Source organism: Carettochelys insculpta, chromosome 1 (genome assembly GCF_033958435.1).
Source record: "Carettochelys insculpta isolate YL-2023 chromosome 1, ASM3395843v1, whole genome shotgun sequence".
NCBI lineage: Eukaryota > Metazoa > Chordata > Testudines > Carettochelyidae > Carettochelys > Carettochelys insculpta.
Window position 1 is genome coordinate 218925766 of NC_134137.1, and position 22946 is coordinate 218948711.

At 42.3% G+C, this 22946-nt stretch overlaps 2 protein-coding genes and 1 long non-coding RNA gene across 5 annotated transcripts in view; 2 read left to right on the forward strand and 1 right to left on the reverse strand.

The window, feature by feature from the left end:
* CMSS1 (cms1 ribosomal small subunit homolog) overlaps window positions 1–22946 on the forward strand; it is a 422380-nt gene that overhangs the window by 124224 nt on the left and 275210 nt on the right. The window lies entirely within an intron of this gene.
* The window catches only part of FILIP1L (filamin A interacting protein 1 like), a 377577-nt gene that overhangs the window by 121156 nt on the left and 233475 nt on the right, over window positions 1–22946 (reverse strand). For both annotated transcript variants that reach the window (XM_074999501.1, XM_074999495.1), the window contains one exon: window positions 2003–2181. In XM_074999501.1, coding sequence (XP_074855602.1) covers window positions 2003–2181 — 179 coding nt within the window. The remainder of the gene's footprint in view (window positions 1–2002; window positions 2182–22946) is intronic.
* LOC142015813 (uncharacterized) overlaps window positions 1–22946 on the forward strand; it is a 156385-nt gene that overhangs the window by 58373 nt on the left and 75066 nt on the right. The gene's annotated exons all lie outside the window — the stretch shown is intronic.

Here is a 22946-nt window from a genome sequence, read left to right on the forward strand (position 1 = left end):
TGGAAAAATATTAGGAAGTTACGTAACTTTCTGCGTTGAACGGAGAAGACTGCTTCTTACGTGCACGAAAAGTTTGTTGAACTCTATGAATGAAAAACTAACTTAAAGAAAAAGTGGGGGATAAAAATAAAGCCCAAAATCATTGACTAGCATTGCTTCACATGGGAAGCTTTTCATGTTGCTCTGCTTGTTCACAAGCTGATTGTGAAATTCAAGTGATTGGAATATTGATAATAAGGTAGGAGTTGAGAAATGGAAAAAAATGTTATTTTATGTGTGTTTAAAACATCAATCTGTGCAGCATAACATTAAGGGAGGTTTGCCTTAACTTGTGTGAGATTTTCTCCTCCTTTTGACACTCCCCTTCCCCCATGGCAGGCAATTGCTTAGAGATCTTGATGGCAACATCACTTGGCAAACATTTTGGACTCTGCTCAACATGTGACATCACACTCCTTTAGGGTTTTCCACATAAAATGAGCTCTCCAAAGAAAACACAGAAAATGGGACTTAATATGAAATCTAGTATTACATCCTCTAAGGTCTTATTAGTCAACTCCCTCCTCCATCCACAGATATTAATAAATGTTGCAGATAAAAATGGTAAACCTTTTACAGTCCTGTTGGAGGTGGTAGTAGTAGCAGTTTGCTTTAGTTTCTTGGGTTGTTGTGCTCAGACTCTTAGAAGTGAGCTTTTCTTACTTTATGAGAGAGGGGTGCATGTTTGGGAAGAAGGGTGTGGACTAAAACATAGACTGCTTTGTGTTTTGGCTCCTGGTATATCAGTATTTTACAGTATGGTTCTTGGAGTAAAAGCCCCACTGTGTGTCTCCTGGGGAAACTATTCTTTCATCTATCCCTCCTGTGTTCATATCCCTCTACATCTGTTTATATTTATCTATGAATGTTTTTTTCCTCCTGTTATGTATACAGCATTTATTTTAATTGCTGACTCATGATATGGATTTGTCTTTGGTAGAAAGCCTGTATTGCTGCCTTTGATACCTGAATAAGAGAGGTGCAGCAGGAAGGGTGAAAGTGCAGACCATTGCCAAAATACATGAAACATGATGTTATACAGGCGAAGCAGAGGAAGAATTATCTATGCATGATGTGAGTTTAGACTTGGTTTGACGTTCTCACACCCAAACATTTCCATCTGGAAGCTGTTCTTAAGTAAAAGGAAATAGAGACAATATTCTCCTATCTTCTGGAGTAGCTGTCCAGGGAATAGGATATGTTCCTGATTTATTTTTTCCCGTACCTTTTGTGGATGCATTGTGCCTAATTGCTGTTTCAGAGGCCAGACATGTTAAAAGTTTTATGTTTTAAAGATTAAAAAAAAAGCATTTAATGTCATTTATTATCTTTTATGAGATTCAGAGCAAAATCTTCATACTGTGCTTATGCAGGATGTTTGTGGCAATTCAGGATTGAATGTTAGAAAGCAACTTTTTGTTTTGATACTGTTGAAGTTATAAAGGTGCTAAAAGGCTTTCTCCTCATTTCCAAAACTCTTAATAACTTTCTGCCCTTTTCTGCCTGTTTTGGTTCCTTTCAATCTGTCCACATCTCTTCTGGATACTTACTTTTTTTTTCCCCTACCCCACTCCAGACTGCGTGCCAGCTTTCCTACTGTCCTGTATACTAACTCCTTTAAAATTTGAAAGTTACACCTGTTGCATGCTGCATTCAGTTTATAAAGCGCTCGTGCTTTTCTGTGATGTATAATAAAATGTCCTCTTTATAATAAGAAGCTGTAAGTTGCTTGGGATAAGATCTGTTAGTGAGTTGGCACACTTCAACTGCTTTACAGTTCTGTGCCTCTTTTTTTTTTTTTTTATATATACATGTGTGTGTTTGTGTAGGAATGTCCAAAACATTTTGTTTTGGAGTTATCATCTGATTTTAGACTTAACTGGAAAACAAGAAAATAGAAAGCCACATAATTCTTTTTTGGATTAACTAACACTTTTTGTTAACAAGTATAAGGCAACCTTACCTTTCTCGTTCTTGTTCCAGTAAATTTGTAAATTCATCGCTTTTTTCCATAAACTCTGTATGTTTCCTCTTCTCATTCTCTAACTCATATAGAGTGTGTCTGTGTGATTTTTCTGCCATTAAAAGTTGTTCCAGCATTCGTCTGTGTGTTTCTTTCTGTTTCTCAACAAGTTTGTCAAGCTGCAAAGGAAACAAAAGCTGTTGCAGTGCTGTAAAATTCTTACTTGCTTCAGTATGTATTTGTTCATCACAAATCATACTAAATTCTTTCTTGGTCATCAATACAATCTTTAGAGAGAGAGATTTTTAAGTCATACAGTCCCAAAGTTTAACCTAATATAACACAGAATTTATAACCCGATGTCTGAATTCTTTGGAATCCACTTGAAAGTGGTTTAACTCCACCACTTCATTGTTGAGAAATTTTTAAATAAATGGAAGTTTTATTCTGTGGGACTCTAAACTATGTTGTGTTCAGCAACTAGCTCCTTAGCAGCCATTAATATTTACTGTTCCCTGAGCTGTGTTCATATCATCAATAATTCAGCAGAGAAACAGATGTCTTGGCATAAGGTACTCTTGAGTTTAGGTAATAGCTGTTTTTTTTTGTTGTCGTTAAGCAAAAATAGCCATCTTAATTTCAGCTCCCTTTGAAATAATCCTCAGCAATATTCAGAGTTTTACACTGAAATTTACAAACAATAGCACAGTAATTTTCACAGCCTCCTTGTGAGATAGGTACATATGTCAAAAAAGCAGCTTCCATCAAGGTCCTATAACAAATGTACAGTAAAGCCTGGATTGGGACTCAGTTTCTGGTGCTATCTCAGGGGTGGGCAATAATTTTCACAGTGGTGCCACTCTGCAAATTTTGGTACTGGCTCTGGGCCCCATGAAAGGGGTGGACCTTGGGCTGAAAGGCTGGGGGCTGCTGAGAGAGAGAGTGCGTGTGAGTATGGAAGAAACAGCTTGTGTGTCAGAAAGACTGAAACAGACTCAGTGTCTGCTTCTGTATATATGTGACTATGGATGCATCTACACGAGCCCCCTCCTTTGAAGGGGGCATGCTAAGCAGGCAGGTTGGAGAAGGCTGATGAGGTGCTGCGATGCATACGCAGCACCTCATTAGCATAATGGCTGCCGTGGGAACTTCGAAGCGCTGACGGGCAGTGTAGCTGTGGGTGCTTCTAAGTACACACCGAACTTCAAAGTTCCCTTACTCCCGAAACGTTCCCCCTCCCCTGCTCTGCATTCCTACGCGAGTCATCATCCATGCTTCAGACTGGAACAATCCCTGCTCTGCAGAGGTGGGGTACGGGGCAGAGGAACACTCTGACTTGAGCACTGCTCTCACCCCTTCACCTCCTCTCCCTCTGCAGAGCCAGCAGGACAATTCTAGGGCAGCTCGGCTGCAGACTGAACAAGGTGGGATGGGGGCAGCTGAAAACAAGCTGCTCTCTGTAAGTATGCACACTCTGCTAATCAGCTGGGCGTGGTGGAGAGAGATTCTTGGCGGGGCAGGTCCAGCCCCTGGGGGCTGATTTTTTTTTTTTTGTCCACTCCTGCTCTATCCTATGGTCATTCCACTTGCTGCACTTCCTCCTGTGAGTGGGGTGTATAAAATTTAGCATTTACCTTGCAAAACATCACAAAACTCATAGAAAAAACAGCTGGCTTTAAACAATACGGAATTATTTTCATTATGTGACAGGTTTGCTTGAATGAAAAGTATGCTTTTTAGAAATATAAGCCAATATTTTCACAAGTAATTAGTGATTTGGGTTACCTTGTTCTGTAGGTAGAGTCATGATTTGCAGTGGGTAGGCATACACCATGTTCTGAAAATCAGACCACTTCTAAAGTTATAGTTAAACATTGTTTAAGGCTTTCTGAAAATTGAGGCCAGCTTTGAAAGTTTTATTTTGCCATTATCATAACTGGAGTGTTATTTCATTAAGTGATGGTGTATTAAGCCAAATGTTGCCTCTCAAAAATACCTGAGAATATGTGGTTTTAAAAATCACTTTCCCATAAATGTTCAGGCATATTTGTGCAACAGTGGAATTAAAGAGTTGGATTTCGTGTTTAGGAACCACAGACCTTGTTAGCAGAGGTATGCTGGTTTGAGCTGGAGGAAAATAGTAGATCCTCCGTAACTTAGTCTTTAAATCAAGAGAGGTTATGGATCTATTGAACAACACTGAAACTGTGGTTCCACATGTTTAATGATCAAAACAAAAAGCAGTCAAGTAGCACTTTAAAGACTAACAAAATGATTTATTAGGTGAGCTTTCGTGGGACAGACCCACTTCTTCAGACCATAGCCAGACCAGAACAGACTCAATGTTTAAGGCACAGAGAACCGAACACAGTAATCAAGGAAGACAAATCAGAAAAAAATGATCAAGGTGAGCAAATCAGAGAGTGGTGGGGGGCGGAAGGTCAAGAATTACATTAAGCCAAGTATGCAGACGATCCCCTATAGTGACTCAGAAAATTCCCATCCCGGTTCAAACCACGTGTTAATGTGCCGAATTTGAATATAAAAGCCAGCTCGGCTGCTTCCCTTTGAATAGTGGTGCGAAAGTATTTTTTTTTTTTTTTTTTTTTTTTTTTTTTCCAGCAACAGGCACACTCTTAAGTCTTTAACTGAATGCCCCATTCCATTAAAATTTTGACTAACTGGTTTGTGGATCTGGAGTGTTTTGATGTCTGTTTTGTGCCCATTAACCTTTTGTCTAAGGGAGTTAGAAGTCTGTCCAATATACAAAGCATCTGGGCATTGTTGGCACATGATGGCATATATGATGTTAGTAGAGGAGCATGTGAAAGTGCAGGTGATTCTGTGGGTAACGTGGTTAGGTCCAGTGATGGTATTTCCAGAGAAGATATGCGGACAAAGCTGGCAGGGGGCTTTGTTGCAAGGAAAGGTTCCAGGACTGGTATTCCTGAGGTATAGACTGTGGCTGTTAGTGAGGATCCTCATGAGGTTGGGAGGTTGTCTGTAGGAGAGAACAGGCATGTCACCCAGGGCCTTCTGGAGTGTAGCATCCTGATTAAGGATAGGTTGTAGGTCTTTAATAATTCGTTGCAGTGGTCTGAGTTGCGGGCTGTAGGTGATGACCAGTGGTGTTCTGTTCTTGGCTTTTTTGGGCCGATCTTGCAGTAGTTGGTCTCTGGGTATTCATCTGGCCCTGTCGATTAGTTTTTTTTACTTCTCCTCGTGGGTAATTCAGGTTTATGAATGTTTGGTAAAGATCTTGTAGTTTTTGGTCTCTGTCAGTTAGATCAGAACAAATGCGATTGTACCTGAGAGCTTGACTGTAAACAATGGATCTAGTTGTGTGTGCAGGATGGAAGCTGGAAGAGTGTAGGTAAGTATAGCGATCAATAGGTCTTCGGTACAGTGTGGTACTGATCAGGCCATCCTTGATTAGTACTGTAGTGTCCAGGAAATGTGTGTATCACATGGAGTAATCGAGGCATAAGTTGATGGTGGGGTGTAGATTGTGTTTAATGATGTTCCACTGCAGATAATCTTTGTGTAAGAGTATTCGCAATCAGACTTCTCATTTTTCCTCTTGTATATGACATTGGTGGTGTCTCTGAAGTCTACAGTACTTCATAGATTCAGAAATAGTTAATGGAGTCACATCAGCAGGATGTCACCTCCATACTTCAATATTTCTTCATGAATGGTATGAGAATAATAATAATGAACCCAAGTTTATTTTTAAAAAGTGGGAAACTTAGTGACAAATGGAACATATCTATGGCATTATAAAATGCCTTTAAACATAGTATACAAGAAAAATGGCATTTTCATAAGAATGAATTTATTAACACCACTTTGCAAAATTATACTAAAGTCATCTGAGGTGTCCCTGAAATCATCACATTTAATCATCATGGCAAAAGTTAAGCATGTGTTGTGCCTGGATGGTATATTTTTATGAGAATTTTGTAATATAGTATTTTTTTGTTTTGTTTTGGAAAGATATGCTATAGGAAATATTCGGGGTGTGAGGTGAGGTTCTGTGGCCTGAGACATGCAGGAGATCAGGCTAGATGATCTTGGTGTTTCCTATGGGCCTTAAGATACCCTATGGGGCTTAAAGCTCATATGTCAGAGGCTGCATCTAGACTGAAGTACATTTGAATTTAAGGCAGTTAGCTTTATATTACCATGTGACTGTCTTCACTGTAAATACCATTAGCTCGATTTAGGGCGCACTAACATCGATATCATAATATCATTGGTATCTGCCGGGTGTAGCATCAAGATCGAATTCAAACATTCGATTAAAGGACAGTGTGGAAGTGCCACATTTTAAAATTGAATTTTAGCCTCCAGAGGTGCCCCATATATAACCCACAGTGCCCCAAAGTGCTTTGCTCTGGCTGCTGCTCTCCAGCTGCACGGGAATTAGGAAGACTGAGAGTTTCAAATCAGGACCAGGAAGCCTGTGGCTGTGGGGTCGTGTTTCTATGAGAGGCTGATGAGAAATGTCTGTCTCTGTCTTTGCTATTAGTTTTGTGAGTGCATCTACCCATTACAAATAGCCTCAGCACGGAATTCGTGGTTCTCTCTCTACACTTACTTTTTTCTGCACTGCCTGTGCCAGCTGCTGCCCTGTCGCACAATATGGGAACAAGGCTGTTGTGGGGGTCGTGCTTGAGTAAGAGGCCAAGAAACTTCTTGTCAGTGCTTTATGTTTGTGAGCAAACACCCCTCCCTCCCCCACAGGTACCACGCAGTTGGGGTCTTTCCTGCCCTCATCCACGTCACCTGGGTAGCCCCCGACACAATAAAAGGATGTGGCTGCCATTCAGTGCTTACCATGCTGCTAGGCAGCACCATGTCCTAGCTTGCACATGTTTAGGGCCCCAAGGGTGGGAAAGAGTTTTTCACAGTATTACAGCCACCAGGGGGAAGTCTCCCACAGTGGCTAATATGTTTGGGGGCTTGATGGTGCAGGGAGGAAGTGTCCCCTGGCAGGAAGAAATTTTGGGGGCTTGCAGCCACTGGGGGGAAGTCTCACTAGGCAGCTAAGATATTTGGGGGGGACTAATTCAACTGGTTCCCTACTGCACACAGACCCCCAGACCCCTAGCAAGGGACCAGTGGCGGGGCGGGGGGGGAAGTCCACCTTAGCAGCTAAGATATTTGGGGGCCGTCAGCTATTTGGGGGCCTTGCAACCAACTAGGGGGATGTCTCCCCTGGCAGCTTAGACGCTCGGAGGGGCCTTGCAGCTGACCATGTGTTGTTAGTGGGTAATTTGCACACCTGCAGCTTTTTTTGTATGTGATACCTGGCTCCCTCTCTGGAATCAAATCCTGGTTTCTCATTACCTGTAGTTACCATGGTAAGCAGAGGAAGTGCAATCAAATGTTGAGAGGCAGACATTCAGTGTAATGCCCATGTGTACTTAGACATACCTTTCTAGATTATGGAGCATCAAGAAATAAACATGATAGAGCACTAGAAATAGCATCTAGAAATAAATGTGATAGAGCCCATTGAACCTATGAGGCTAAGGGTTAATAGAAAAAGAACACCTAATGAAAACATGGTTAATGATGATTGGTCGGCCAAAAGCAATCAATTAAAATCAACTATTGCTTAGGGTCATGCAAAAAGACTATATAAAGACTGATCTGGGAGGACTTTTATTGCGTACTGACGATGTAACCTTGATTGGTAATGAAAAGTTTGCAATCAAATTGCCAAGCTCAGTGAACATTCGAACATCGAATAGAGCAGTACCTTGGTATGGGCTTGATCCAAAGGCCATTGAAGTCAGAGTAAAGAAACCCATTGATTTCAATGGGCTTTAGCTCTGGTCTTCAGTGACACACAGTTTCTTTTCAGAGTTATGGATTAATCCATTTCAGATCACTGATCTGGAGTGGGGGAAGATCTTCTTATGAAAAACATTGGAAATACTCTCTCAAGGGAAGAAAAAACTTTGTCACTACAGTGGCTGGCCTTGAGAGAAAATTTTGTTCTGAGGATCGTCATTGCCAGGAGATCTAAATTCAGATCCAATCCATATTCTTACAGCTGTAGGTTAGATCTGCCCTAAGTCACAGTTCATTTTCCAGATTGTCGTAGATGGAAAAGCTGTGAGCTACCTCCTATTCACAGCAGACTACAAAGCTGCAGTATAGCTTCATGCATTTCTGTCCTCAGCCCCTTCAGTGCTTTTGCATCCCATTTTGAAAACCTCTTGGTTGGGAAGCCGAAATCTTTTTTCTAACTCTTCCTAGCTGCTTTCGCCATTGAGTCCAGCCCCCTGCACTCACAGCAGGGCCCATCACCATCCTGGACAGAGTTTTGTTTAAATCTATTACTCCATATCCCTAAATGACCCCATCAGAGATTAAACTCACAGCCCTAGGTTCAGCAGGCAAATGCTCTAACCGCTTTGCTAACTCCACTCCCCCTTCACTTATAAAACGCAAATAACTTATACAAGCAAGATTCTTCCTGGAAAAAGGGATGTTTACCTAACACAGCAGGAGAATGAGGGAAATGCATCGAAAACTCATAAAAATACTCAGTTAGTTTGCCCATGCACACTGGATGAATGAGTAGACTGTCCCAGTAAGCATGATTCCTTGTGGAATCACAGAATCACAGGGCTGGAAGGGACCTCAGGAGGTCATCTAGTCCAGCCCCCTGCTTCAAGCAGGATCAACCCCCGCTAAGTCATCCCAGCCAGGACCTTGTCCAGCCGGGTCTTAAAAACCTCGAGGGATGGAGAATCCACCACCTCTCTAGGCAATGCATTCCAATGCTTCACCACCTGCCTGGTGAAGTAGTTCTTCCTAATATTTAACCTACACCTCTCCCTCTTCAACTTCAGACCATTGCTCCTTGTTCTGCCATCTGACACCACTGAGAACAATTTCTCACCCTCCTCTTTAGAGCTCCCCTTCAGGAAGTTGAAGGCTGCTATTAAATCACCCCTCACTCTTCTCTTCTGCAAACTACACAAGCCCAGATCCCTCAGCCTATCCTCATAGGTCTTGTGCTCCAGACCCTTAATCATTTTTGTTGCCCTCCGCTAAACCAGCTCCAGCACATCCACATCCTTTTTATACTGGGGGGCCCAAAACTGGACACAATATTCAAGATGTGGCCTCACCAGTGCCAAATAGAGGGGAATAACTACTTCTCTAGATCTGCTCGAAATGCTCCTCCTAATGCACCCTAGTGTGCTGTTACCCTTCTTGGCTGCAAGGGCACACTGTTTACTCATATCCAGCCTTTCATCTGCCATAACCCCTAAGAGGTTCCTTTCCATCATACTGCTGCTGAGCCAGTCGGTCCTCAGCCTATAACAATGCTTGGGATTCTTCTGCCCCAGGTGCAGGACTCTACACTGCTCCTTGTTGAAACTGCATCAGATGTCTTTTGGCCCAGTCATCCGATTTATCCAGGTCACTCTGGATTCTCTCTCGACCCTCCAAAGTCTCTACCTCTCCCCCGAGTTGTGTCATCTGCAAACTTGCTGAGGGTGCAAATCCAGTCCCTCATCCAGGTCATTAATGAAGATGTTGAATAACACTGGCCCCATAACCGAGCCTTGAGGCACTCCTCTTGAAACCAAATTGAATAATTCAATCCAATCAGAAAACTCCCTAACTTCTAGGGCCCCACCCATTCCTGTGTGTCTATACTGTGTAAAGTCTTATCTTCTTAGTGCTTTCTTCTGCTTCCCAAACAGCTACAGCTATAGCCCTTCCCCAGAACACATGCAGAAGGATACCAAGACTGAGCTGATGTTAACTCCTTGTTTACTAGAGAGCAAGAAAAGCTGCTGGGGTGGGCTGGAATAAGGTTCAGTTATTTTAAGTTCAATCCTCTACTCCCCTTTTTAAATAATAATATAGAAATATAAAAAAACTGACATGTTTTCACTAGCTCTCTTATTGGTCAAAAAAAAAAAAGGTGAAATTTCCTGAACACTGATTTGAAATTTTTCTCAATTTTTAAAGATATTTTAGTATTTCAGAACTTGTTTTAAAAAAAAAAAAGGAACATTGTAATCAGCTCTAGAAGAAAATGTTCTACTTCCCATCACACAGCTTCTTCATCCCACTGGTAAAACTTAAGCTCCACACATTGTTAGTTCATGCAGTTGTCTCCTCTCAGAGGAGGTGGCTCTGATCAGCTTTCAGGTAGGTAATCTGCAAGTAGTCTTTAAGTAAGCGTGGAGGAGAGCTTTACTTTGGCTCAGCTGAAAAAACAGTGCAGTGGACTTACTGACTGTGCGTCCGTAAGTGGTGAGTTTCTTCTGCTGGTGTTAGTGGAGTCACAGTCAGTCATATAAAGGAATTCAGGACAACAGGCCGTGATTCTAGGTGTTAAGCTTGAGATTTTTGTGGGTGTCAATCTGTGGGGACAGGGACAAAGGAAGCCAGAAGCTGAGAGCTCCATGGCCATTGTTTCAAAAATGCCCATCTGACTTCAAGGGGAATAACCAGCGTGTTGTGTTAACCAGAGTGCTGCGGCCACTGGACCAGCAGCCATGGGGTCAAGTTACCTGGCTGGAACTGGCTGCCAAAAGGCCAGCGGACCCCACTGCTTGCGAACAGGAGGGAGTTTGAGAGTGGCTCTCCTGGTGAAAGAGGGGGCAATTAACAGCACCTTGGAGTAAGTGGCTGTCTGGAGTGTGTGTGGGGGGGGTTTGTTTGGGCGGGGTTCAGGGCTTGAGTTTGTCTGTTTGCCTGGAGTTTTGAGTGTTGAGGTGTGTGTTTATTTGAAAGGCCATGTGCTCAGGCTGGCAGCTGGAAGCTGTGAGCCTTAATTAGGATTTGAAATAAAAAAACTCTCTGCTCATTGGTCAAGCTGTAGCCAGAGTCAGAGGGAGCCAATCGGAGCCAAAGGGAGGGACTATCAGGAAGGCCAGAGCTTTATAAACCCTGCTAGTAAGTGACCAGGGCATTTGGTAACGGGAGGGAGTTTTGAGAGTGGAGTTTAGAGGGTGGTAGTTACTTCTGACCACCTTTAGACATAAAACTATATCCCAAATATTTAAATAAAAGCCCCATATATAATCAAATTTATTCTTAGAAGAAAATGCAGACAGAAGCCCAGCAGCAGAGTGGGGGCTATCCTGTTTATTGTGTCAAGTGTTACACACATGATTGCCTGCCCTGTGGGTGGGTGGCATATGTGTGCACTCGGTGCAAGGAGCTCCTGACCCTCAGAGACTGAGTTCTGGCTTTGGAGGCCAGGCTGGCTGAACTAGAGGAGCTCAGGGAGGCAGAGAAGTATGTGGCTGAGGCTTTCCAGGACACTAGTACTGTCCCACCTCCAGTCTGAGAGCCCCAGTGCTCTTAAGGAGGATGAAAGGCTCAGGGGAAGAGAGCAGCCATTGGAAGCTCAGGGAAACCATCCCTTAGTTGGGACCCTTCTTCCAAAGGATGTTACGGTATCCTCTCGCACTGTGGATACCTCTCCGGGGGAGGGAACGCCAGTTGTTAGGAAGAGGCAGGTGTTAGTGGGTGATTCAAACACTAGAAATATAGATAGTTGGGTTTGTGATGACCGAGAGAACCGTATGGTGACTTGCCTGCCTGGTGTGAAGGTTGTGGATCTCTTGAGGCATGTAGATGGACTTGTGTAGTGCTGGGGAGGAGCTGGTGGTCATGGTACGTGCAGGTCCCAACGATGTAGGGAGGGGAAGGAGAGATGTCCTGGAGGTCAAATTTAGGTTGCTAGGAAAGAGACTGAAATCCAGGACCTCTACGGTAGCATTCTCAGAAATGCTTCCTGTTCCACACACACAGAGCCGAGTAGGCAGGCAGAACTGCAGCATGCGTGGATGAGATGATGATGTAGGGAGGAGGGATTTAGTTTCATTAGGAACTGGGGGCCCTTTTGGGGTAGGGGGAGCCTATACAGGAAGGATGAGCTCCACCTAAACCAAGGCGGATCCAGACTGCTGGCACTAAACATTAAAAAAGGTCGTAGAGCAGTTTTTAAACTAAGAGATGGGGGGAAAGCCCAGTGGTGTGGAGGAGCACATGGGTCGGACAGAGACTTCTCTTAGAGGAGAGTCTGTTGACAGAAATTCTGCAGGGCTTTGGTCAGAAAAAGAGGAGGGGAGTTGACGCAATATGCCGCAGATCAGACAGGAAACACTCACATATAAAAGAATCTAATACATCAGGGAAGAGCAGACAAACAGTGACAATTTTTTAAAGGGCTTCTATGCAAATACTAGAAGTCTTAACTAAAAAGATGGGTAAACTAGAGAACCTTGTATTAAAGGAGGAGAGTGACATCATAATCCTCACAGAAACCTGGTGGAATGAGGACAATCAGTGGGACTCAGTCTTACCAGGATATAAAATATATCGGAAGGACAGAATAGGTCGTGTGGGTGCTGGAGTGGCATTGTATGGCTGTGGTCACACTGGGCCTATGGTAATGTGGCACTTTGGGTTATGCTAATGAGGTGCTGCCATGAATATGCAGCACCTCAGTAGCATAAGGGTGACTGTGCACACTTCAAAACTACTGGTTTCAAAACACAGCTGCCCATGTAGCTGGGGGGGGCCTTTCAAAATGGACCCCTGATTTTGAAAGCCCCTTATTCCCAAAACCAGATGGGAATAAGGGGCTTTCAAAATCAGGGTCCATTTTGAAAGGCCCCCCCCCGAGCTACATGGGCAGCTGTGTTTTGAAACCGGTAGTTTTGAAGTGCGTATGGCTGCCATTATGCTAATAAGGTGCTGCATATTCATAGCAGCACCTCATTAGCATATCCCAAAGTGCCACATTACCATAGCCCCTCTGAAAGGAGGGGCTCGTGTGGCCATAGCCTATGTGAAGGATAATGTAGAATCAAGTGAAGTAAAAATCTTATATGAATCAAAGTGTTCCATAGAATCACTATGGATAGCAATACCATTCTCTAATAAGAATATAGCAGTAAGGATATATTTTAGACCACCTGACCAGGACAGTGGGAGTGAGTTTGAAATGTTAAGGGAGATTAGAGAGGCTATCAAAATAAAAAACTCAATAATAGGAGACTTCAGTTATCCCCATATTGACTGGGAACCCACCAGGGGAGAGGCAATTCTTGATTTAGTTCTGAGTGAAACACAGGATCTGGTCCAGGAGGTAACCATTACAGGACTGCTTGGGAATAGTGGTCATAATATAATAACATTTAACATTCGTATTGTGGGAAGAACATCTCAGCAGTCCAACACTCTGGCATTTAATTTCAAAAAGGGGAATTACACAAAAATGAGATTAGTTAAACAGAAATTAAAAGGTACAGTGACTAGTGTAAGATCCCTTCAAGCTGCATGGAAAATTTTCAAGAACACCATAATAGAGGCCCAACTTAAATGTGTACCCCAAATTAAAAAAAACCATAGTAAGAGACCTAAAAAAGAGCCACCATGGCTTAGCAACCGTGTAAAAAGAACCAATGAGAGATGAAAAGGCATCTTTAAAAAGTGGAAGTCCAGTCCTAGTGAGGTAAATAAGGAGGAATGTATACACTGCCAAATGAAGTGTAAAATGTAATAAGAAAAGCCAAAAAAGATTTTGAGGAACAGCTAGCCAAAAACTCAAAAAGTAATAGCAAAATGTTTAAGTACACTAGAAGCAGGAGGCCTACTAAACAACCAGTGAGGCCCCTGGACTACTGAAATACAAAAGTATCAATCAAGGATGCTAAAGCCATTGTGGAGAGACTAAATGATTTATTTGCTTCAGCCTTCACAGCTGTGAATTTTAGGGAGAGTCCCAAACCTGCACCGTCCTTTGTGGGTGATGAATCTGAGCAACTGTCCCAGACTGAAGTGTCATTAGAGGAGGTTTTGCAACAAATAGGAAAAACTTAACAGGAACAAATCACCAGGACCGGATGGCATTCATCCAAGGGTTCTGAAAGAACTCAAATGTGAAATTATGGAATTATTAACTGTAATTTGTAACCTATCCTTTAAATCAGCTTCTTTACCCAAGGACTGGAAGACAGCCAACATAATACTAATATTTAAAAAGGGCTCTAGAGGCAACCCAGGTAAATACAGACTGGTAAGTCTAACATCAGTACTGGGCAAATGGGTCAAAACAATGGTAAAGAATAAAATTATCAGACATATAGACAAACATAATTTGTTGGGCAAAAGTCAGCATGGTTTCTGTAAAGGGAAATCATGCCTTACTAAACTGTTGGAATTCTCTGAAGGGGTTACACATGCAGACAAGGGGGATCCAAGAGGTACAGTATACTTAGGTTTCCAGAAAGCCTTTGACAAAGTCCCTCACCAAAGGCTCTTGTGTAAATTAGGTTGTTGTGGGATAAGAGGGAAGATCCATTCATGTACTGAGCACTGGTTGAAAGACAGGAAACAAAGGGTAGGAATAAATGGTAAATTTTCTGAATGGAGAAGGATAATGAGTGGTGTTCCCCAAGGGTCAGTCCTAGGACCAGTCCCATTCAACTTATTCATAAGTGGTCTAGAGAAATGGGTAAATAGTGAGGTGGTAACGTTTGCGGGTGATGTCAAAATGAAAGCAGACTGTGAAGAACTTCAAAAAGATCTCACCCAACAGTGTCTGGGCAACAAAATGGCAAATGAAATTTAATGTGGATGAGTGTAACGTAATGCACAATGGAAAAAATAACCCCAACTATACATGTAGTATGATGGGGGGCTAATTTAGCTACAAGAAATCAGAAAAGAGATCTTGGGGTTATCGTGGATAGTTCCCTGAAAACAGCCAAGCAGTGTGCAGCGGCAGTCAAAAAAGCCAATAAGATGTTAGGAACTATTAAAAAAAGGATTAAAAATGAGACAGCATATTTTAATGCACCTTTATAAAACTATGGTACATTCACCTCTGGAATACTGAGTACAGATGTGCTCTCTTCACCTTAAAGATATTTTGGCATTAGAAAAGGTTCAGAAAAGGGCAACTGAAATGATTACGGGTTTGGAACGGTTCCCATGTGAGGAGAGGTTAAAGAGACTGGACTTTTCAGTTTAGAAAAGAGGAGACGGAGGGGGGATATGATAGAGGTATATGAAGTCATGAGCAATGCGGAGAGGGTGAATAAAGAAAAGTTATTTACTTGTTCCCATAATAGAAGAACTAGAGGACACCAACTGAAATTAATGGGTAGCAGGTTTAAAAATAATAAAAGAAAGTTCTTTTTCACACAGCACACAGTCAGCCTTTGGAACTCCTTGCCAAAGTAGGCTGTGAAGGCTAGGACTACAACAGAGTTTATTTTTTTTTTTTTAAAAAAAAAAAAAAAAGCTAGATAAATTCATGGAGGTTAGGTCCATAAAAGGCTATTAGCCAGGGGTAGGAATGGTGTCCCTGGCCTCTGTTTGTCAGGCTGGAGATGGATGGCGGGAGACAAGTCGCTTGATCATTATCTTTGGTCCTCACCCCCACCCCGGGGCACCTGACACTGGCCACTGTTGGCAAATGGGATTCTGGGCTAGACAGACCTTTGCTCTGACCTAATAATGGCCATTCTTATGTTCACTCCACTATCCAGCGCATTTGATTATCCAGCACCCCTGGTTCCCTGTGGGTGCCAGCTAATAGAGATTTTACTGTATCGAAGAAAACTGAACTAAACTTCTTTGCTGACATTTAATTAAGGACAAAAATAAAAGAGTGGCTGCTTTCCCAGTACATAAATGAATGTTGGAGGTGCGTGCCCAGAGTAGTGAGGCTGATATGAATAAATGGTATTAGCAAGTGGAAAATATTCCTGTTTGTGATTCTTGCTGTGAAGGCCATGGGAGCTGCCACACGTATTTTATGAATATTATATATTCTAAGTATTTGTGGTTTGATTGTGATGTTTGCTGTAATATCACGGGTTTTAATAAATCAGTGGTACTTGTATGTTTCCATTCACATTGTTCTACTTAACTGGCAATGCAGATATCATTCTCTTTGAAGTTTTCCTCTGGCTTTGCTGAGATCAACAGCCAAACTGGGCAATGCCAGGCAGGAAACCGGAACAAAGAATGTGGTGTGGATAAAAGGACAGTTTTTAGAGCACAGGGGGGAGTGATGCAAGGACTCTGGTGAGCAGACTGAGCCTCAGTCCCTAGGGGTAGCTTGGTGATAACTAGGCTTGCGTAAGCCTCTAGATAAAACAAATAAATGCATTGACCAGTGTTATACTCAATTAAATTACTTCATTTTGGTTTTGCTGGATATGTTGCTGTTTTTTAAAGAACATTTTCATAGGTGTTTTGCAATAAAAATATTATTTTTTGGTTTTCTGTGGTCTCAAAGTTAAGAAACACGGATATAAACTGATTACTATGTTAGAAAACTCCTACTCTTTGTTATGCTTTGATTGTACCCTTGAAATTACATAATTCTCTGTTTTGAAAAGGTGGTTAATCACTGTGTTCACCACTTGTTACAGCTCCTGAAGGGACGTTTGGTAGGTAGCTGACCCCAGAGCTGCTGAGCAATTGCAGTGTGGGAGCCAGAGGACAAGGTCTCAGAGTGAGAGAATTGTGGATTTCTGTTCAGTGGCATAGTCAGAATGGGAATTTGGGTGGGCCCTGACTTTTGGGTGGCTGGCCAATGACTGACTGTGCTAGCTCAGCTACTCCTATGTCTCGCCCGCTTCCTAATCCTTTAGCCCCAGATGCAGGACTTCACTTGCTGAGCTGGGCACATGTAGGGGGCAGCTCAGAATATGGCAAGGCAGAGCTGCTGGAGCATAGCTTTCTGAAGTGCAGGCACATAGCTCCATCCTGATTTTCAGATGCCCACGTGATGCTGTGGGCATTGTGGGAGCACTAGATCGCTGCTCAGCTTTCAGTGGGCCTGAGTGCTAAGTGGTAACCACCCCTCCAGGCCTACTCGTGGCTGTGCCCCTGATTTGGCTTCGAAAGAGGTAGTGGTGCAGAGCTGGTGGGATGCACTCTGAGCCATGAGAGCAAAGGTGTGCAAATTGGGGGGGCGTGCCCCAGGGAGGCATGACATTTCATAAAGGGTGCAGAGCCATTGACTGCTGGGTGTCAGCCTGATCCATCTCATTAAAAATGTTGTGTGTATTCACATTTATATACCAATTAATAAAGTTTTTACATGCTACAGACTTATGTTCTTACACATGCCAGAAAGTTGTTTGTTTGTTTGTTTTTCCATATGAACATAACTGAAAAGTCTGTTGGTTTAGTGTAGGAGGAGGAGCATTGCTAATTGCTGGGACAAAAAGTGGAGTCTGATGTAAAAAGTTTGCTCACCTCTGCATTAGAGGGGGGAGCGATAAAACCATCATACTTGGTACTTACAACCCTAGGTTTGATAGGATGTGAACAGCAATCTCAGTGGAGAAATTGGGTGAGAGAATTCTGAATAGGCATGATGGCCTCCCAAAACTCCCTGGCTACATGCTGCATCTACAAAAATAGGCTCTATATACACTGCCTGACTAAAGAGTACAGAAAGTGCTAACAAACAGCCCTGCAAATATCCACTAGATACATAATTACAAAATTTTGATTAAATGATGTGTTGTTTTGTTCTTGCTAACTGTCTGTTTTTGCTAAATCTAACATTTGAACATACTGTACAATACAATGGAAAATGAGAGGATAGTTTTTTGCGTAACATTGAATAGTTTCACAAGCTTGAAAGTCACAGGAATTTAATCATGTAGAAACATTTTACCACCCACTGGTATCTAAAATCAAAACAGAACAGAATGCCTCATATGTGTTGTGTTGGAGCTGGACTCCTAAACTTATTCTCTAGGCTGTTTTTGTGTTTAGTGGCACAGTGCCAGTATAAAATCAGAGAGAGTTGCTTTTCTTTATATAAATCCAGGTAATAAATTAATTAATGCCACTGATAGAGAACATGTATGTAAATAATCTTGGTTTTAAAATTATATACTATAAAGCACTGTGCACAGAGAGCTTTAGGTCTTCCTGAATACATATAGGCATTTCTCTCCCTTTCAACAATGAGCCAAATACTTATTTAGACAAAATATGCTTATCCTAATTGCCAAGTTTCCAGCACTACTGTTGCTCTCTCTTCCCCTCATGACTGTAGTCCATGGGCACTGCCTGCCTGCTCCTATGGGCCTTTGAAATTTGTAGCCAGAAATAGAGGTGCCATTGAATGTGCTCTGTTTAATAGATAAGATCATTCAAGTTTAGTACCAAACAGCTGAGAGAGGAATACAGATGGATTAGAAAGTGATTGGGGTTTGCAATCTGCAACTCTTTCAAGACTTCTTTATGGCTCCCGATGCTATGCTATAATTGCAAAGTTAAAGCAAACCAAAAAACTGATTATTTTTGATAAATGGTGAACACCTAAAAGCCCCAAAATGATAGACTCATATCTAAATAGTAAACTACTGTAAACTCTTTCATATCTGGCAGCCCTAAGACTGGAAGGTTGTTGGATGTTCAAGCATTTTGGATAATAGAGAGGTATACCTAGCAATGCATAACACTAGAAAAAAAACAAGGTTCGATATTAAGAAACAAAACTATATGCAGAGCACTTTATTTACCAGCAACAGTAGTATTGTACACTGTAAACTTATACTATATTTGCTGTATTTATTTGTGCTTACTTTCATGATACTGTACTTATGGAAAACATACCTGAGATTTATTTATGGTTAGAATGCCAGTTATTTGAGAGTTCCAGATGATAGCATGGTGTATATGAAAGAGTTTACTGTATATGTGATCTGAAAATGTTGGGTAACTCCCCTAGTGTCCTCCAGAGAGGGAGAAGGTTCAGGAGTGAAACTCAGGAAGGTATTGGTACAAACACACACACAAAATGCGAGGAAATAGAATATGTAAAAAGTTTGTGAATGTCCTGTATAAACATGTATCACATTGCAAATCATTGTATATATGTTCTTCTTAAAATAGGTGTACCTAAAGTATGATTTGAAATGCATTCATAGAATCATAGAACACTAGGACCGGAAGGGGCCTCGAGAGGCCATCGAGTCCAGTCCCCTGCCCCGACGGCAGGACCGACCACTATCTACACCATCCCTGATAGACATCTATCTAATCTGTTCTTAAATATCTCCAGCGAGGGAGATTCCACAACCTCCCTTGGCAACTTATTCCAGTACTTGACCACCCTGACAGTTAGGAACTTTTTCCTAATGTCCAACCTAAACTTCCCTTGCTGCAGCTTAAGTCCATTGCCTCTTGTTCTCTCCTCAGAGGCCAAGAAGAACAAGTTTTCTCCCTCCTCCTTATGACACCCTTTAAGATATCTGAAAACCGCTATCATGTCCCCCCTCAATCTTCTCTTTTCCAAGCTAAACAAGCCCAATTCTTTCAGCCTTTCTTCATAAGTCATGTTCTCCAGACCTTCTATCATTCTAGTCGCTCTTCTCTGGACCTTCTCTAATTTCTCCACTTTTTTTTTGAATTGGGGTGCCCAGAACTGGACACAATATTCCAGCTGAGGCCTAACCAGCACAGAGTAGAGCGGAAGAATGATTTCTCGTGTCTTGTTCACAACACACCTGCTAATGCATCCCAGAATCATGTTTGCTTTTTTTGCAACAGCATCACACTGTTGACTCATATTTAACTTGTGATCTACTAGAACCCCTAGATCCCTTTCTGCTGTACTCCTTCCTAGACAGTCTTTTCCCATTCTGTATGTGTGAAACAGATTATTCCTTCCTAAGTGCAACACCTTACATTTATCTTTATTAAACTTCATCCTGTTTACTTCAGCCCATTTCTCCAATTTATCTAGATCATTCTGAATTATGACCCTATCCTCCAAGGTAGTTGCAACCCCTCCCAGCTTGGTATCATCTGCAAACTTAATAAGCGTACTTTCTATGCCAATATCCAAATAATTAATGAAGATATTGAACAGAACTAGTCCCAAAACAGACCCCTGCGGAACCCCACTTGTTATGCTTTTCCAGCAGGATTGAGCACCATTAACTACTACTCTCTGGGTACGATTAGCCAGCCAGTTATGCACCCACCTTACTGCAGCCCCATTTAAGTTGGACTTGCCTAGTTTGTCGATAAGAATATTATGCGAGACCGTATCAAATGCTTTACTAAAGTCTAGGTATACCACATCCACTGCTTCTCCCTTATCTACGAGTCTCGCTATCGTGTCAAAAAAGGCTATCAGGTTGGTTTGACATGATTTGTTTTTTACAAAACCATGCTGGCTGTTCCCTATCACTTTACTACCTTCCAAGTGCTTTCAGATGACTTCCTTAACTACCTGCTCCATTACCTTTCCTGGCACAGAAGTTAAGCTGACTGGCCTGTAATTTCCTGGGTTGTTCTTGTTCCCCTTTTTGTAGATGGGCACTATATTTGCCCTCTTCCAGTCTTCTGGAATCTCTCCCGTCTCCCATGACTTTCCAAAAATGAGAGCTAACGGCTCAGCTACCTCTTCTATCAGCTCCTTGAGGATTCTAGGATGCATTTCATCAGGCCCTGGTGACTTGCAGACATCTAATTTTTCCAAATGGTTTTTAACTTGTTCTTTTTTTATTTCAAAAACTAACTCTACCCCTTTTCCACCAGCATTCACTATGTCAGGCATTCCTTCAGACTTCTCTGTGAAGACCGAAACAAAGAAGTCATTAAGCATCTCTGCCATTTCCAAGTTCCCCGTTACTGTTTCTCCCTCCTCACTGAGCAATGGCCCTACCCTGTCCTTGGTCTTCCTCTTGTTTCTAATATATTTGTAAAAGGCCTTCTTGTTATCCTTTATGCCTGTAGCTAGTTGGAGCTCATTTTGTGCCTTAGCCTTTCTAATTTTATTCCTGCATTCCTGTGTTATTTGCCTATGTTCATTCTTTGTAATTTGTCCTAGTTTCCATTTTTTATAGGATTCCTCTTTTAGTTTGAGATCATGCAGGATCTCCTTGTTAAGCCAAGGCAGTCTTTGCCCATATTTACTATCTTTCCTACATAGGGGAATAGCTTGTTTTTGGGCCCTTAATAATGTCTCTTTGAAAAACTGCCAACTCTCCTCAGTTGTTTTTCCCCTCACTTTTTCCTCCCATGGGATCTTACCTACGAGCTCTCTGAGTTTACCAAAATCTGCCTTCCTGAAATCCATCATCTCTGTTTTGCTATTTTCCCTCCTACCAGTCCTTAGAATTGTGAATTCTATGATTTCATGATCACTTTCACCCAAGCAGCCTCCCACATTCAAATTCTCGACCAAGTCCTCCTTATTTGTTAAAATCAAATCCAGAACAGTTTCTCCCCTGGTGGCTTTTTCAACTTTTTGGAGTAAAAAATTGTCTCCAATGCAGTCTAAGAACTTATTGGATAGTCTGTGCCCCGCTGTATTAGTGTCCCAGCATATATCTGGATAGTTAAAGTCCCCCATCACCACCAAATCCTGGGCTCTGGATGATTTTGTTAGTTGTTTAAAAAAAGCATCATCGACCTCTACCACCTGGTTAGGTGGCCTGTAGTAGACTCCTAACAGGACATCACCCTTGTTTTTTACCCCTCTTAAACTAACCCACAGACTCTCAACACATCCATCTCCTATGTCCATCTCCACCTCAGTCCAAGTGTGTACATTTTTTGTGTATAAGGCAACACCTCCCCCCTTTTTTCCCTGTCTATCTTTCCGAGCCAGGCTGTAGCCTTCAACACCAGCATTCCAATCGTGTATTATCCCACCAAGTTTCTGTGGTGCCAACGATATCATAGTTGTATTTATTTATTAGCACTTCCAGTTCTTCCTGTTTATTACCCATATTTCTTGCATTGGTATATAGGCATTCACATGGAGTGCAACTTGAGCTTTTTACAGAATTGGGAAAAAGTGTTTCTCTTTGCTAGTATGGTTGCCAACCCCAGAGTGGGACTGATGCAAGATGTTGGAGCCTCTCACGCATACACACATGCGGTATGGAAGGTGGAACATTCAAGGTGAGAGGAGGTGTGGTGGACAAATCTCAGTGTAGGGCCCTTTGGAGTTCAACTAGAGGAAGGTGATGGCCTATTTCTGAGTTTCATTACATGAGGTCCAAAACAGCTGTGGGGAGGTTAAAATAGAAAAAGAGGGGACACTGTTAATCATCCTATCCTCATTTAAAAATACTCAGAGTTGGGGAAGGGGCTTCCATCATGCAGTTGCCATCAATAATTTTGGTGCATTTCATGTGATCTGCCAGACAAGTAGCAACCAATGTGAAGTCAGGATTATCCATGGGCAGCCTCTTGACCTACAGCAGGCAAGGCAGACAGACAAGGCGGGCAAGTGAACCACATTGTGACAGTTGTGTTGCTTACAGCGCTACTGTGGGGTACTCAGATTCTGCTATGAAGAGGGTAGCACAGGTAGGACTCTAATCTGGCACCCTTGGGACCTCACAGGTACTGAACAAGAGAATATACTGGACCCCAGGAGGTCAGTATTGTCTAGCAGCATTACCAACATGACTTGCTGGGCTCTTAGAAGACGTTTAGCAGTAAATTAGAGCTAAATAACAGCACAGAACAATGAGAACCAGGAGTGGTGGCTGTAAATGAACCTCATGGGACTGTGGGAAACTTGGCCACACCCATGATGAGTGGTTGTCTGGCTAACTAAACCCATGGTATATTATGGATATTGCAGGACAAGAGAGTGCTGGACTAGAGAGGTTCACCCTGTTACAAGAATTAATGTACAAAAGAATAGTCATCCCCAAGTTGTTGTTCTGCCTGTCGGGGCAGCTGTAGTTTGTGCACTCTATTCAGGGTATTACCCAAGCCTTTTAAGGCTCCAGACTGTAAAGTGGACAATATAATGGGGAAGAACCTGCCAGCCAAGCTAACTTCTTGCATCTGCACCATGTACATCTCTGGAGTAGCTATTTCAGATCTAAGGCAACATTCCTTGATCCATAGAAGCCTTCCATATGCCTTGCTGGGGTTT